General features: G+C 49.0%; 2 protein-coding genes across 4 annotated transcripts in view; both read left to right on the top strand.

The window, feature by feature from the left end:
• The window catches only part of phip (PHIP subunit of CUL4-Ring ligase complex), a 54,063-nt gene extending 44,915 nt beyond the window's left edge, over nucleotides 1-9,148 (top strand). For both annotated transcript variants that reach the window (XM_086167633.1, XM_086167634.1), the window contains 6 exons: nucleotides 82-234; nucleotides 1,294-1,446; nucleotides 1,538-1,746; nucleotides 1,831-2,072; nucleotides 3,921-4,070; nucleotides 4,151-9,148. In XM_086167633.1, the coding sequence (XP_086023759.1) occupies nucleotides 82-234; nucleotides 1,294-1,446; nucleotides 1,538-1,746; nucleotides 1,831-2,072; nucleotides 3,921-4,070; nucleotides 4,151-4,896 (1,653 nt within the window). In that variant the 3' untranslated portion in view covers nucleotides 4,897-9,148. The remainder of the gene's footprint in view (nucleotides 1-81; nucleotides 235-1,293; nucleotides 1,447-1,537; nucleotides 1,747-1,830; nucleotides 2,073-3,920; nucleotides 4,071-4,150) is intronic.
• Nucleotides 9,149-11,451: 2,303 nt separating this feature from the next.
• LOC147222546 (uncharacterized) lies at nucleotides 11,452-15,511 on the top strand. Of its 2 annotated transcripts, XM_086167631.1 has the most exons (7): nucleotides 11,452-11,624; nucleotides 11,751-11,887; nucleotides 12,329-12,418; nucleotides 13,070-13,158; nucleotides 14,105-14,265; nucleotides 15,102-15,218; nucleotides 15,303-15,511. In XM_086167631.1, exons 2-7 carry the CDS (start codon nucleotides 11,766-11,768, stop codon nucleotides 15,420-15,422), a joined length of 699 nt encoding a protein of 232 aa, XP_086023757.1. In that variant the 5' UTR covers nucleotides 11,452-11,624; nucleotides 11,751-11,765; the 3' UTR covers nucleotides 15,423-15,511. The 2 variants fall into 2 exon arrangements, with proteins under 2 accessions (XP_086023757.1, XP_086023758.1); XM_086167632.1 differs by lacking the exon at nucleotides 11,452-11,624 and having other exon boundaries at nucleotides 11,753-11,887; nucleotides 12,310-12,418.
• The last annotated feature ends 332 nt before the right edge of the window (nucleotides 15,512-15,843 follow it).

Raw genomic sequence — 15,843 nt, 5'->3', positions numbered from 1 at the left:
GTTGACTTCAAGTGTCTCCGTTATTAGCTCGCAGATAAGCTAAGATTCCTCGTCTTACTGTTGGGTGACGTTTGCTCGCAGGGTCGGCGGCCCATGCAGCGCCAGCTCCGAACCCGGCCCCGGTCGTACGACCCTCAGGCGTGGAGGGGTCGCTGCAAGGAGCTCCTGGACCTCATCTTCCAGTGCGAAGACTCAGAGCCCTTCAGAGAACCTGTGGACCTGCAGGAATACCCGGTACTTAGCTTTCTCCTCCACAAATACAGCTTGGGACATTTTGAGATCCACATAAATTTTGGTCCGTTCATGCTCTGCAGGTCCTTGTGCAGGTTAAACCCAACCAACTGGTTGATTTTTGGAAATGTGTGTCCAACTCGAGTCGAATTAGCCAGTCAGAACAGAACTTTTATGACAGTGCCAGCAAATTGTAATATAATTTGTATCCAGATTCACATTTTGTCAAATCGTCACATATTGACTCCCGGTTTGGTGATGGGACTTGACAGAAAAGTTTTAAGAACTGTCCAACTCGAGTTCTCCTCCAGGAAGTCGCCTCCTCCAGGGGAACCTTTTAGTGTAGGCGGTATGAGACCACTGTAGGGACCACTGTGTGACGTGCACCTTAAGCTCCACATTCAAGAACAAGCTACCTTGAAGTAGAAGGGGAAAACAACATGGACGACATGGCCAACGTGGAGGTGGAAACGGCCATAGCGTTCATGTTCTGCATGGTGGGAATAATAACCATGGACTGTCCGATGGGATGAAGGGTTCTTATCGTCTCCCTACACTGTGAAGAGCCCCGCCGTCAGCTAACTCTGGACTTGTATGGCCCAAAAAGTTGACATTCTTTTACAAGCCCTGGGAACCCCTCTGGTGGAGCAGGCCAGAAGACCTCAGACCACTTCTTTGCTTGATTTCTCGCTGGTTCTGTCCATTTCATTGAAGAAAGCATCTGTCCAGTGAGCACCATAGGTTTTTTGAAATTGCGGTCTGTGGTCCAACCACGAAGCACCTCTGGAACTGAAAAAAAGACCTTGCCTCGGAGGAGGAGTAAGATGATTCTCGGATCTGAGGTGCCTGGTCCCTGGTCCCCCTGCGGTCCCGATGCACCCGACGCCATCTAGGCTCTAGGAGCAAAAGGTTCAAACTTCTAGGTGCAAAAGTTGTATGCTTGGTTGAATCGAAGCAGGAAGCCATCAGTTTTGGAGTGTTGGACTGTTGGAGATCTGAAAAGGCTTTTGTTGAGGTCCTGATATTCCTCACCTGATCTCCTCAAACTCCGTGTCTCCCCAGGACTACCTGCAGATCGTCGACTCGCCGATGGACTTCGGCACTGTCCTCAACACGCTGGTGGAGGGGAAGTACCAGTCCCCCATCGAGCTCTGCAAGGACGTCCGGCTCATTTTCAGCAACTCCAAAGCTTACACGCCCAGTAAGAAGTCTCGGGTGAGACACACACACACACACACACACACACACACACCTATATACAGATTCCGACTTCCTTGTTGTGTTTATTATGAATGTTCCATCTCAGATCTACAGCATGAGTCTGCGGCTCTCTGCGCTGTTTGAGGAGCACGTGAGCTCCATCCTGGCCGACTACAAGGCCATCCACGGCCTGACGGAGAAGCTGACCCGACGGGGCGCCGACAAGCAGGCGCGGGCCGCCACCGATCGGCAGACCCGGCACGCCGTGAAGAAGAGGAGGCGGAGCGAATCCCCCGCCAGCAGCACGGCGTCCAGGTGGAGGGAGCGGCGTCGGCGGGATTAGCATCTCAACCCCTGACTCGCAACCACCCGCTAACCTTCATCTTCTTTGCCCTCCAGCCCGGAGAGGAAGAGGCGCGTGTCGTCCAGGGTGACGGCAAAGCGGGAGTTGTCGCCGGCGCCGTCTCGACTCTCCTCCCTGAGAAACAGCGCCCCCCCGAAGCAGCCGCCGCAGCTGGTCAACGGGAAGTCGGACGCACCGGCGGCGGGACGGACGCGCAGCGCCGCGCGCCTCTCCGCGCATTCCCCGCCCTCGGCGCCGTCCACGCAGAACCCCGCGAGCAACGCACCCACCCCAGCAGGTCAGAGCTTTCATCATATCATTACCACAACGATATTCCAGTAAATCGGTGAATAATCCCTGGAGATTATCACATAGGGCAGTCTGGAAGTTTGGGGAGTCCATATGCTAAGACCTCGGAAGATTTGTGAAAAACGACCTGAGAGGCAAAGCCAGATGCAGAGTTCGGCAAGAAGTCACCTTCAACTTAAGAAGATTCAAGTTGGACCTGGTGCGGCGGTTAGCATTTCCACCTCGCAGCAAGAAGCTCTCTGATTGGACCAGGGGCGGGAGGGGTGGGGGTTTCCACGTGGAGACTCCCATGTTCTCCTGGTGTCTTCGCCGTGTTCCTCACACCTCCCAGAAACATGCAGGAGGTTCAGTGGAGACCTTGAAATGTCCAGATGTTGGAATATAATCTTGTCAAACAATATCACCCCAAGTCTCGGAGTCTTTACGGTGGAGAAACACAATCGACACCCAACAGATGAGATCCGACAAAACCAGAAACAGGAAACCTGGCAGATGAACAACCTCTGAGACGGTGTTTATTAGCGGGAACGAAAAGACGTCCCGATCGGTGTGGAGCTTCCAGAAAGAGCAGCAGATGGTGGATGCGGGCAGAAGAGACGGCTCGGACCACGGCGACTCTCTGACGGATCACCAGCCAGTGGAGACGGAAAAGCGACAGGGTTAAATAGCAGAGGCTCAGCAGATACCTGGGAGAACATGGCTTGGTGGGGAAACAATAGCTGGAAGAATTGAGTTGCAGTCTTGCAGATAGTGACCCTGTAAGATTCAGTCTTTGTTACGATCATTTCCACTATTTATCATACGCTGTGAGCACTGCGACTTAAACAGCAATGCGGCTAATTTATGGTTTTTTTTTGGCTAACGAGCTTCAAGCCGCCAAAACATTTATCCTGGTCACCTCAGATCGATGAAATGAGCATGAAATTCTGAGGATGTTCGATTCTGACACCAAAGAAGACAATTTACGGTTCCAGTGCGCAGGAGGAAGACCAAGATAGCCATCAGCTGGAGGAGGATAAAGAAAATGGATGCATTTTCTTTTTCTTATTTATTAATTCATCTTTTCCGTCAGCTGTGTTTAAAAAAAAAAAAAAAAAAAAAAAAGAGAGAGAAGCATTTCCAATATGTATTTGTGGATGTTACTGGTATGCATTTAATTAAAAGTGTAAATAGACAAGCTTATAGACAAGTGCAGCCTATATATGGACACAAGTGTACAGGATGAGCGCTGTAGAAAATGAACAGATGAATAACTTTCAAAGTCAGATTGTGACCCGAAGCCTTGAAATAATCTCACGACTGCTTTGTGATCTGATTCTGTAATCTCACTCATTTCTAAATCCTCTCAAGCTGATGTTTGGCTAGTTTCCCGGTGATGGATTTTTTTTAAATTCCCGTCCAAATCTTCTCGTCTTGGCAACCGGACTTGAATTTCTTCACTTGAAGATGTTTCTCCGCTCATCCCAGAGGCTTCTTCACTTCTAATGACCTGTGAGGAGTTTCCCAATAGAACTGCCAGGGTTTTGGGCGGGTTTCGATTATAGTGGCTTGTTGTGTAAATGAAAGAGTTGATCTTCAGAAACTAGATGTAAGGCGGGGTCGCTACGCTAATGGGGTTCCCATTTCCCACAACCCGGCAGCTCTATTGGGAAACGAGTCAGTAGAACCGATGGAACCTCTGGGATGAGCGCTGAAACGTCTTCTAGAAGAAATTTAAGTCCAGTTGCCACAACCAGAATATTTCCACAAGAAGTTACCACCGCCTGGATGTCTGAGAACGTCCTCAGACTTCTTTTTTAAAGCTCTCCAGCTCACCTTCTTCTCTTGGTCTCCTCAGAGTCGAGCCGCTCGCTGAGAGCTCACGCCGCCGTGTCGGCCGCTGCGCCGCAGGCCGCCGAAAAGACGGCGGCGGCGTCCCCGCCCGCCGAGGGAGGCCCGGGAGGGAGCACCCGAAGGAAACTCAGGACACCTGTGCGACACACACCAGGTAAGATAACGGCGGCGTCGCACACACTTTTAAAGGTCGCACACCTGCGGCTCAACATCGTGGCGTTTCGCCCCCTCCAGTGTCTCCGGCCAGCCCGCCGCCGCCGCCGCCGAGCACGGCCCACCTCAACGGTCACAGCGCCCACGTGACCCTGGGCGTCGGGAGGAAGGGACGTAAATCCAGAGTGGATTCCCCGGCGAGTCCGCCGGAGGTCGCGACGCCGGCGAGCCCCGCCAGACCGCGGGGTCGGCCGCCCGGCAAGAAGAAGGGCAAGAAGGGCAAGCAGGAGGGGGAGGAGAGGAGGCCCGGCGGCAACCACCGGAGCTCCACCCCCGACGACGACGTCGACCAATCCACGGGCGACGAGGGCGGCGGAGTGTCGTCGGCGCAGGAAGCCTCTGCTCTGTCGGACTCTGGAGCGGCGGCGGCGGCGGTGGCGGCACCGCGGCGGCGAGGCAGGCCCCGAGCTTTAAGAACCGAGGAAGCGCCGCCGCCGCCGCCGCCTCCTCCTCCGCCCGCCGAGTCGCCCGAACCTCTGAGGAGGAGCAGCAGGAGAGTTCACGAGGAGGCGACGCCGCCCCCGCAGACTACTTCTCAGAGATCGAGCCGGAAGGAGTCTCCGAACGAGGAGGCGGGCGACGCGGCGGGCGGGTCGATGCGCACGCGTAACCAGGGGCGACGCTCGGCGTGGTACATGGAGGAGGACTCCGAGGAGGAGCAGAGGCAGCTGCTGTTCGAGGACTCGTCCATCACCTTCGGTACCTCCTCCAAAGGCCGCGTCCGCAAGCTGACGGAAAAGGCCAAGGCCAACCTCATCGGCTGGTAACCGTGACGACCGGACCCGGACTCACAGGGATGCGGCGAGGCCGAGTCGCCACGGGATCCGGCCGGGGTTCCTCTCGGTCCGGCGCGCGGAGGGGAGCCGATCGGACGGGCTTGCCGGTTTCCACCCGTGTTTGTGTACATGCGAGCCGCTGCTATTGGAAGCTGTCGGGAGGGAAACATCCCTCCTCCTCGTCCTCCACGTCCTCCCCTTCCTCCTCGGCGGCCCGGCGCTCACACACACACACACACACACACACACACACACCAGTAAGGCAGGCCGCTCGGCTCCACCGCCATTATTGGTCCATGTTGGACCCACAGATGACCGCGGACGCCCCTCACCTCCGTCTGACCTTAAAAACACTTTGGGTGTCGAACTAGTAGAGTTTTAGTACTTGAAACAAATCACCTTTGGGGCGGGGGGGGGCGGGGGAAGGGGGCGCGTACCTTATCTTACCCGATTTTTATTTTAATTTTTTTTCTTTTTCCCCTGAGGGAAGGTCAGAGACACCCACCGAGCTGAAAAAGGTCTGGTCTGTGGAAAAATAAAACCCTCCCCTGTTCCCACTTTTTTTAAAGTACACCCCCAGCCCCTCCCCCCTCCACCCCCCCTCCCCGCTTTTTCTAACATTTGTACGAGACGATCGGCGCTCTTGTTTTGTTTTTTTATTTCTTTTTTTTTTTTTTTTTTCGTAAAGTCTTACACACTAGCTGACCCGAGGAGTGTCCGTCTGCGCTAAAATACCAAATGGTGTACCCTCCGGCGGTACTGTAGACCTGTAGGGTTTGTTTACTCTCCATGCGCGTGGGTGATTTGTTCCTTTGCATGTCGGTTAGGAAGAAAAGCATCTCTTATTTCTTATTTTCCTTCCTTTTTTTTTTTTCTTTTATCCACTGTGAGGAGTAACAGGATGCGCGGATGAAAGGGGGTTCATTTACACATCTTGATATCCTGTTTCAGCGCGTCCTCTACATTAGCAATACCTTGTGCCTTTATGTCTGCGTGAGCGCGTGTAGGTGTGTGTGTTTGTGTGCAAGTGTGTGTGTGTGTGTGCGTGCAAGTGTGTGTGTGTGGGTGTGTAAAAGCGTGCTTGGCCTCTACCCTGCAAAGTACATGTGCCTGTATATGTACGAACAAAGTCTTGACGATGCCAGTGGATGTGACGGGAGGAGTGTGTGTGTGTGCATACGCGTCTGTGTGTGTGTGTGTGTGTGTTTCTTTTTTTTTTTTTTTTATATATCGCAGTCGAGTGTGTCATTCAGCGTACAAACAGTGGCATAAGGTTTGATCGTTGTGAAACCTCTCAAAGATATGTATTTATAGCAGTTTGAGGAAAAAAAAAAGAAAAAAAAAGACTTTACTGTTGTTGTAAACATACCATTATTCATGTCAATATATTATCCTTATAACCAACCTATTGTCAGTTTATACCTGAAAGGTACGAGCAGAGGAGCGTCAGCGCACCGCCTTTCCACATGCACTTCGCCACACACCCGGCTATCGGTGCAGTCGTAGGGAGCGACCCTGTGTATTTTAAAGATTTTTTTTTTTAATGTTTGGTATGTTTCCACACACACTCATTCTCTCTCACACACACACACACACACACAGAGCTCTGAAACCCCGAACCGTGACTGGAGACGGAGAGAGAAAGGCCCGTCGCTGTGTCATCTCGTCTCTTTGCGCTCCGCTGGGTCTGATATTGAAATAACCTCCAACGTTCTTCATTTTCCTGGGAGTTGTTTTACCACAATCTTCATCGTATTGGTTTTTTTTTTAATCTCGAGGCTCATTTTAAGGTAGTTTTAACCACTTTTTTTTTTTTAACTTCTTTTTTCAAAGAAAGCGCAGCTGTTTTACCTCGTACGTGGAAAAACTGCAAATTAGTAAATGCAAATTTAACCGCAGCCTCGCTGCGAGAAGGTCCCGGGTTGGATTCTGGCTGGAGTCTCCATGATTTCCATGAATGAGCGGGTGAATGCTTGTGTGTCTAGATGATGTGTGAACATCTGCATGTGTCTCTGTGATGGACCGCGGACCTTCTCCCAGCGACGCAACGAATGAATCGTCTGAAAGAATCATTTTATGGACATTTGATACCAAGAAAGTCTAAAGATCGTTGTGTTTCTCCCGGACGTTTTTTCTATTTTAACCTAAATGTTTTTGTATTGAGCATCAGATTGGTGTTTGGATGCAAAGGGTAGAGATGACCCAGTGACTCCGACACTTCTTATTTCCACCTGATCTTGTGCCTTTTTGCAACTTCGGCATGTGTTTGAATCCTCTTCATCCATTCGCTGCATTTTCTGTTTTGTTTTTTTAATTACAATTCTGTTGTCTAGACTGGACCTGACTGGCTTCTGTTGAGGGCTTATTAAAAACAAAGAAAGACAAAAAAAGAAACCGGCCTTCTGAGTCAAACACCCCGGCTTCACGTTTTTTCACATTTCCAGCGACGCAGCGACGGAGGAGCCCCTCGACGACCGGACGCCCTTTGGGTTCGTCCCGGCCGAATTCTGAAGTTTTCCAAACCTGCCTCTGAATGTTTTTGCTTTTCTGGCGTCCCCTTTTTTACAAATATCTTTTCTCTTGTCACTGTTTTTCACTGCGAAAGTCAGTTTGGTGTTTTGGTTCCTCTCTCTGCGGCATCGCGGGCGTCTCGGGTGAAACTGCCAAGGTTTATTAAAGACGAGGCGGTGCGGCCCTGGAAACAAACCCCCGACCTCTGTTTTTAATTCCAGTGACTTCTTCATTTTATTTTATTTGCTTTTTTTATGAAAAACAAACCATTTCCCCCATTGATCCTAAAATCTGCCTCCGTTCTAGGAAAGCTCACTTTTTGGGTGATTTCTTGCCACTTTGCCAATTTTCATTGGAATTCGTGGAGGAAATTTCGGTGTCTTTCAGTTGTCAGGTGTTCCCCCGTCAGATGCACCCGAGGAGAAACTCACCCCTCACCCTTTCTAGGTTTTGGCTCATATAATGTATGAACAGAGTTTGATCCCCACATCGTCCCAAAAGTGAGTCTTCGTTCTTTCGGATTTGTCCATGAAGTCTGTTTGCAGGGAGGAAGTTTGGGATGCAGGGGTGCAGTTTGAACCCAAAACCCCCTCTGCTGTAAATGTAATCATGTGATTTTTTATTTTATTTTTTTTATTTATTTTTTTTTTTAATGTTTTTAAAAAAAAGCCTTTTAAATTAGAAAACGAGGAAATATATTTTCTTTCCACCTTTCCTTTCCTTGAAATTCACTTTGCTAAATTTAAAGCAACTTTTCAGCACAAAATTTAACTCCAGGTCAATTTTGTGCAATTTATGTCCTTTTTCCATATTGAAAACACTCAGTCATTCATAATCAAACTTATCCTGAAGTTATGGGGCGACAGTGGATCACAGGGCTACATATCGACAACCATTTAGAGACATCCTACCATTCACTCACTCGTTGGCCGGAGGTTTTAAGGTCTCTGATGAACCTCGTGCATGTTTTTGGACTGCGGTAGGAACCCCAAGCAGTCACGTGGAGAACTCGGAAACTGAAGGTGGAGGTGCTCACCGCTGCACGTCGCACTCACTTAAAACTTGCCAATAGTTAATTTGCATCGTGTGCGCATGAAATTCCCAGTAAGGCCACGAGGAGGTCAGAGAAGGTCAAGGGTTCAAACTGCACCTCTGCTGTGAAACCAGGAAGATGAAGAAGAAGAAGCTGACCAGGATCCTTCACAGGGGATTCCTGAGTGTCAGGCCATTTCATAGGGGCCTTAAAATCACTCCAGACTTGGTCTTCGTGTATTTCTCACACACACACGCGCACACACACACACACACACACTTCTGTATGTCATTTGAGTGTGTGTTGCTCGGCTTCGTTTCCATGTCAGCCGTTTTGTTTGTTTGTTTTTTCATGGCCTCCGACAGGCTGTGGCAGTACTGTGTCAGAGGTTAAAGGTCACCGAGTGTGTGTTTGTGTGTGTGTGTGTGTGTTTTATGTGAGTGAACTGGCTGCATGTGAGCATTCGGGGACATTTTGAGGTTCTAAAGTGTGTTTAACATGAACCCAGACGGAAGTGGAGGGCGAGAGGAGTCCGTTTCACACGAGGATGTCTTTGTTAGTTTGAATACTTTTTTTATATATTAAAGGAATTAATACGAAAAAGAAGCATCGAGCTAGAATGTATGTGTAGGGGAGTACTGCTGTCCTGTTAGTTCATACCAATATTTTAAGTAAAATAAACAGTTGTGTTTCCATAAACGCCGCGGCATTTTGTACTCATTCCTCTAAGCAGCATCGCTGAGAAATCAGATTACATTTGCATTTCGCGGCGTATCGCCGGCTAAAGATAACCTTCTCTGACAGAATGTATTTATATCCATGAGATTACGGGCCGTTGGTCTTTACGGTTGCCTGGAAACAGACGTGGATGATTTGAAATCATTAGCCGTCCCTGCTCGCGTTGAATTCTGGGTATTTTATTCACAGTCATAGGACACACACACACACACACACACATATATGTTCTTCACGCCTTAACGTTTCCAAAACACACATTCCAGTTGTCACACACAGCTTCCTTGTGACATCACAGCTTCCCCCTCTCCTGAAGGCGGGGGAGCCCGGCGCCGCTTCGACGTCCGAAAAACCTCAAGGAAGCATGACGTTGACATCGAGGAGGGGGTAAGACCTGATGGACGCCTCGCTCGAGGAGGAGAACGTTGGTTGTTTGTTTTTTAATTCTGATTTTTAACCCAAGCAGTCCTTCATTTTATGAATTTTATCCCTCCGACGACTTGTTTTCTCAAGGAGGCAAATTGGATTTATCAATAAGGTGTGACACTGGCGTCGGTGATGGAGCAAGCCTGAGGTGAGAAGGTCGACCTGATCAGATGTTTCACGGGGGTCTTTCTGTGTGGAGTCTCCTCGTGTCTGCACGGGTTCCTCGGTCCAAAAACATGCAGGAGGTTCACTGGAGACCCTGAAGTGTCCAGATGTGTGATTGAGAGAGTGAACGATTGTCCGTACGTGAGGTCTGTGAAGTGCTCTTTTTGAATTCACAATTTTAACTGAAGATGTAAAATTGTTTTATTTTCCTCAAGCATTTTTAGTCACAGAATCAAACAGAGCGTGCCTTTAATTGTTCCACAGTGGTGAACTTTCAGTAATGTGCTTAAGAGAATCTGTTCAAAGAAACGCTTAGCAGACGACAAAACTTCCGTTCCTTTGGTCTTTTCCCTTCAGGGTCTCCACAGTGAATCCACCTTCTCCATCTAACTCTATTCTCTGGATCCTCCTCTCTCACACCTACTCACTTCATATCATCTCTCACTATGTACATACATCTTCTCTTTGGTCTTCCTCCAGACCTCCTGCCTGGCAGCTCCATCTTCAGCAACCTTCTACCCAGATCTTCACCATGGTTTGGACATGAACAGAGGAGTGTTCATGTCCAAACTGTCTCAGTCATCACTTTGTCTCAGTCATACATGTCCTGCACCCCTGTGACAAATTCTTCTCTTCCTTTGCTCTTTCCCCTTCAAGGGTCTTCACAGTGAATTCACTTTCTCCATCTAACCCTATTCTCTGGATCCTCCTCTCTCACACCAACTACCTTCATATCATCTCTCACTATGTACATACATCTTCTCTTTGGTCTTCCTCGAGACCTCTTGCCTGGCAGCTCCAATTCCAGCATCCGTCTACCAATATATTCTCTATCCCTCCTCTGTCCATGACCCAACCATCTCAGTCTGGCTTCTCTGACCTTCTCTCCAAAACATCTAACATGTGCTGTTCCTCTGATAGACTCATTCCTGATCCTCTCCATCCTGGAACCTCAACATCTTCATCTCTGCCACCTCCAGCTCTGCCTCCTGTCTTCTGGTCATTGTCACTGTTTCTAGTCCTTACTGCAATGCTGGTCTCACCGCTGTCTCCTCCACCTTTCCTTTCATTCTGGCTGATGTTCTTCTATCTCTTCGTACACCTGAAACTTTTCTCCGCCCATTGCAACCTGCTTGAACCCGTCCTTTCACCTCTTTTCCACACTCTGCGTTACTCTGGACTGTTGACCCCAAGTACTTGAAATCCTCCAACTTCTCGATCTCCACTGCCTGTATCCTCACCGTTCCACCCGAGTTCCTCTCATTCACACACATATATTTTGTCTTTCTGCGACTAACCTTCATTCCTCTCCAGTGCATACCTCCACCTCTAGATGTTCCTCCACCTGTTCTCTCCTCTCACTACAGATGTCATCAGCAAACAACGAAACTAGAATCCAAAAAAAAAATTGAAAACACATTTCCCTCAACAGCTAACGCTGTTATGGAAGTTAATCAGAATTTTTTTCCAAAAAACTAATTGTAAAACAACTCTTAATTGTAAGACTCCATGAAGAGATTTGGGTACAACAGCGCCATCTCGTGGTCACACTGGGGTACTGCACCCGAAACCGATTCCGAACCTCCACTTCCCCGTCCGGACCCCCTCGAGCTCGGCTCGGTCTGACGTGTCGCGACGCTACAGGCCGGAAGCTCCACCGTGGTCGTCGCTGATTGGACGAGCCGGAGAAGGAGGCGGGGTCCACGTTGACACATCGTGGCCGAAATGTAAATATACAGGTGTCTCTGCCGCGGCGTCGGCCGGGCGTTATGTAAATAAAATAAAAACAGAAACGAAGGCGAGTGACGAGCGATGTTTGCGCACTAGTCTATCCGGATTCCAAAGCGAGGTGATACACATTTTCGACCGGAAGAACTTTTATTCACGTCTCCCGACGCTTCCGGTTGTAGCCGTTAAAAGTTAGCATCGTTTTGCTAGTAGCGTTAAAAGTTGGGCTCCTTGTATCCCTCCGCAGGTGACCGCAGCACTCATGCCTCAGCTGTCCGCCGCCGCGGCCCTGCAGCTCGCCCTGCTGCTCTCCGCCGTCCCGGCGCAGTACCTCATCTCCCGGTGGAGCGGCACGGTGGCGCAGCGGTACCACGCCGCCGCCCGGTAAGTCCCGGCACCGACTCGGACCTTCAGCTTCCGCCAGATGTTCAACCGGAATCCGCAGACGCACCGAAACAATCACTGGATAAACTGGAAGTCGGGTGACTGGAAAGAGCTGTTTGACTTTTAAAAAAAGTGCAATAACAGAACTTTATTACATGATTATGCAGATTATGACAATAAACATGTCAATCACACAGAGATAACGCTAAACAAGTGAAGGGATGGAAATCCATCAGTTATAAAAGTCCACACTGAGCTCACAGTGAGGGAGATCCCAGAATAGTTCGAGATAGTTTGAAGGTTGAGCTCAGATGAGGTTAGAGGAACTGAAAGAACAAGGTATCGCTGTTAGGGAACTGTGCAGATTCCACTTCCTGATCCAGGTGTGTGTGTGTGTGTGTGTGTGTTTGGGATTAACGAAGTGAAACGGTGACCTTGCAGGTTAAGTCGAATGTGGAAAGAGTGGAGGGCGTCTTACCTGAACGCGACTGTGTGGACGGACTGGATGAGGCGGCAGGTGGACTCGGTCAGGTCAGTGAAACACACCAAGAAAACACAGAGACCCTGGTCTCATTCTTATGTGGGCAGATAAACACCATAACCAACACCTGTTTCTATAACCAATCATTCCCGGTAACTTACTTTCCATTTCCATATTCTAAGCAGTTTTTGGTCCCGATGGCGTCACTCGTCGTCTTGCTCTTTCAGTCATTCATTTATTTACCCGCTCGTTTTTGCCAATGCGTTGTTTATTTTAAATGTATTGAATGCCACTTCACTCGTGGCATTTCCCATTTGGAGACAAGATGGTTTTCCGTCTTTAGCCTGATTCTTCTGGTAGGTTTCTGTTTGTTTCCGGTCAACTGAGGTGACACAATTTATTCAGGCAGTTTGGGTGTTTTGTTTTGAAATAGATACTGGCACTCACCCCTGGTTTTGAAAACGATCCAGCTATTTTGATGGGAAAAAAAAGTATTAGCGCTTTAGCCTGTAATTGCTAAAGAGCTGCTGAAAACAAAAGAAAAAAACAATGTCAGTGTGTGTCCGGATCAGGGTGGATGATTGGGAATCGTAATTTTAAACACACAAAAATCTACATCATAACAATATATTGCCTAGCCCTATGATCAATTAAAAAAGCCAATGGGATCAGAACTCACAACCTCTCTCCCTTTTTTAAAGGTCTTTGATTGGTTTTGAAGATAAAGTAGTTGCGGAGTCGCCAGCCTTTGAGCACATGCTTTACGACAACAACCAGGGATTCTTTGGAGGTGTGTGTGCCGGGATGTATTCGCTCATGTCATGAATGGCGAGGAAATGTGATGTTGCGGACGAGAGCCGGTTCGGTAATGCTGCGATTCCATCATCTCACCTTTTGCAGACGGAGTCGTTTTAAGAAATCTCACGTTAGTCTGGATTCAGACTCATTTTCTGCATCTGTTTTCTTTTCCCTCATTTGTCAGACATTGTTCGACCCCTCGCTGACCTCCGGAGCCAGACGCCCCCTTCCAGCCCATTAGCTTAGCCCAACGTCAAATGTCTTGAGAAATCCTATTTCAGCAATCCAAAACACCCCCGTGCGCCCGTCCTGTTTTGGTCGTTGCTCGTGTTACGAAGTAATAAATCCAAATTAAAAGACATTTTGATTTACTGGGGAAAAAAAAAGACAGAAAACTTTTCTGCCAAATCCGCGTGAAATGATTACAAACAGCCCTTTGGGGGAAAAAAAACATCACTTTCTAAGACTTTATTAATGTCAGTAAATGGATTAAAAGTGATGCCGAAGAGATGACATCATGGCGCTGATTTGGATGAAATATGGTTTCCGTCTTTTTCAAGTCTGAGGACATGCTAACCACCCCGAAAACACTTTGGTTTCAATGGAGGCCTTCCAGAAAGCCCCCAAACTCCACACACAAAGAAAACAAACAAGCGTTAATGTGAGGACCTTTGATGCGAATTTCCCTCTTCAAATAAATTGTTTTACGCAAAGGCAAAGCTAAGCAGTTTCTCCATTCAAAAAAAAAAGAAAAAAGAAAGAACAAGCATGCGCTCCGGTGAAACTCCAGGTGTTTCCAGTTGGGTTTTATTTCTTTAGAAAGATTATTCTTCCATGTGAAATTGAAATGAGGTAGCAGGATATGACCTGGCACTTGTGCGATGGTAAATACCTCCCTGTTTGTGTTTGACCGCAGTAAACCGTGTTGTCCCTTGCAGCCTCCAGGGCGGTGCGCAGCCCCCGGCCGCCCTTCGTCTTCCTGCGGGTCGGGGAGGTGGTGATGGAGAGGAAGGGCCACAGGGTCGGCGTGGTGGTGAGCTGGGACCCCGAGATGAAAGCGCCGGTCGAGTGGATCGAAAAAATGTACTCCAGCTTTGAGGTCAGCAGACGCGACGCCACATGCGTCCGGTGTGTGTCCTTCTTGGCCAGTCGGTGTTTCCCAAATGGCGGCAGAGGTGTTAGCGCTGCGGCGAGCGGCTGGGATAATCAATGAGTTGCAAGAAATAGCCTTCGAATTAAAATCAAAAGAATATTATTTCCAAACATTACCGACCAGAACTGCTCCACGTCTTTAAATTCAAATGTCGGTACACTCGGTGTGTGCTCACTACTTCGCCCGCGCTTTCTCAACGTCCCACTCCTCCGCTGGAGTGCACTGTCATGGGCAGCGGCAGGAAATCGATAAGGACCTTTTAAAACATGTCGCGCATCTGCAGAAGAGGAACGGGCCCAGGTTTGTGGTCTTCTCCAACAGTATGTGTAACATTGCGTGGGCCTGCAAGCGTAAAAACGCCATGATGTCACTGCGATGACGTTCGCCAGCTGCGGAGTTCGTGTCCTGGTCGGCAGACTCTGACGACATGCTTTTATTTTAACATTTTTAATCTACACAACTTTGCCGATTTCGCCTCAAGCCGCACGTGATTACGCTCTGAACAGATCCCGGATTTCCTCGCGGTCGCTGTGACGACGGGCGCTCGCGAAAGTAATAGAATCACTGCTATTATAAATTTAAATGTCACGGCATCGAATGTCAAAAAAAGCTTTATTATGTTGGACACAATTGATGCTTTCTTTTCCCCACTGCTATGAGAGCGAGGCTTTTAGCCCCGCAATACACAACGTGGCTACTAGATGTCACCAGATCCCACTTGTTGGCTGCAGCGGTGCGAGCGCAGCCTGTTTATCTCCGGCCTCCTGACTGTGTGCACGCAGGGCACCGTGGCGGAAAATACCCCTCACTACAAAGTGCTGTTCAGTGGGCCGGGACCCTCCTCTCTCCTGGTCGGATACTTACCTCAGACACAACTGGAGCGCGTCAGCGGGATGAGGGTACGTACCGGCCACGACCGTACGCCGACACGCGGTCACGCGCACCTCCGTTTTTGCCTTCATTTTACTGTTGGATGTTTCTAGCCGGACATTCCCACCCTGGAGAATTACTTCACACACTTTGACGGGAAGCGTTTCGCCCTGCAGCCTTGGCTCAGAGAGATTTTCCCCGAGGACGAGGTGGACGACACCTCAGTGAACTGACAACACACACAATATTATCTTCTTCCACGGTCCAAATGCAGTCTGTCAGTCATGCGTTGTACTGAGTAGATAAAAAAAAAATTGCCAAATGCTTTCCTCAGATCTGATGTTTTCACTGGGACTCTCGGCGCTCCCATCGGTGCGATGTCTCAAACCCGTCCCTGCCTCCTTAATCTCTCGCGCTTGCTGACGAAATGGTGCCGCTCGGGTCTCGCGGGACAAGATTTCCTGCTTCATTTTTGGCACCGGGTTTTCTGCGGGGCCTCAGGAGACGCCGTGAACTGCGATACACAGGTCACCGCCTGCGCTCTTTTAATATATTGTGATAAAGCAGATTTTGCCATGCTTTGCAATCCAATGACATTTTAAATTAATTCTCTGAATTTCGTCAGCAATGGAAAAAGAAAAATTGTCTCCGTAA

This window comes from Fistularia commersonii, chromosome 20 (assembly GCF_037954325.1).
Source record: "Fistularia commersonii isolate RoL2024-O1a breed Wild chromosome 20, RoL_Fcom_v1.0, whole genome shotgun sequence".
Classification (NCBI taxonomy): Eukaryota; Metazoa; Chordata; class Actinopteri; order Syngnathiformes; family Fistulariidae; genus Fistularia; species Fistularia commersonii.
The sequence above is the reverse complement of the archived record's forward strand: the minus strand, read 5'-3'. Positions and strand labels throughout refer to the sequence as shown.

Excerpts from the sequence above, each read along its gene's own strand:
- LOC147222546 (XM_086167631.1), top strand. The coding sequence starts at position 11,766 with ATGCCTCAGCTGTCCGCCGCCGCGGCCCTGCAGCTCGCCCTGCTGCTC. Across the intron at positions 11,888-12,328 it reads CGGTACCACGCCGCCGCCCG|GTTAAGTCGAATGTGGAAAG; the intron begins GTAAGTCCCGGC and ends GTGACCTTGCAG. Across the intron at positions 13,159-14,104 it reads CAACCAGGGATTCTTTGGAG|CCTCCAGGGCGGTGCGCAGC; the intron begins GTGTGTGTGCCG and ends TGTCCCTTGCAG.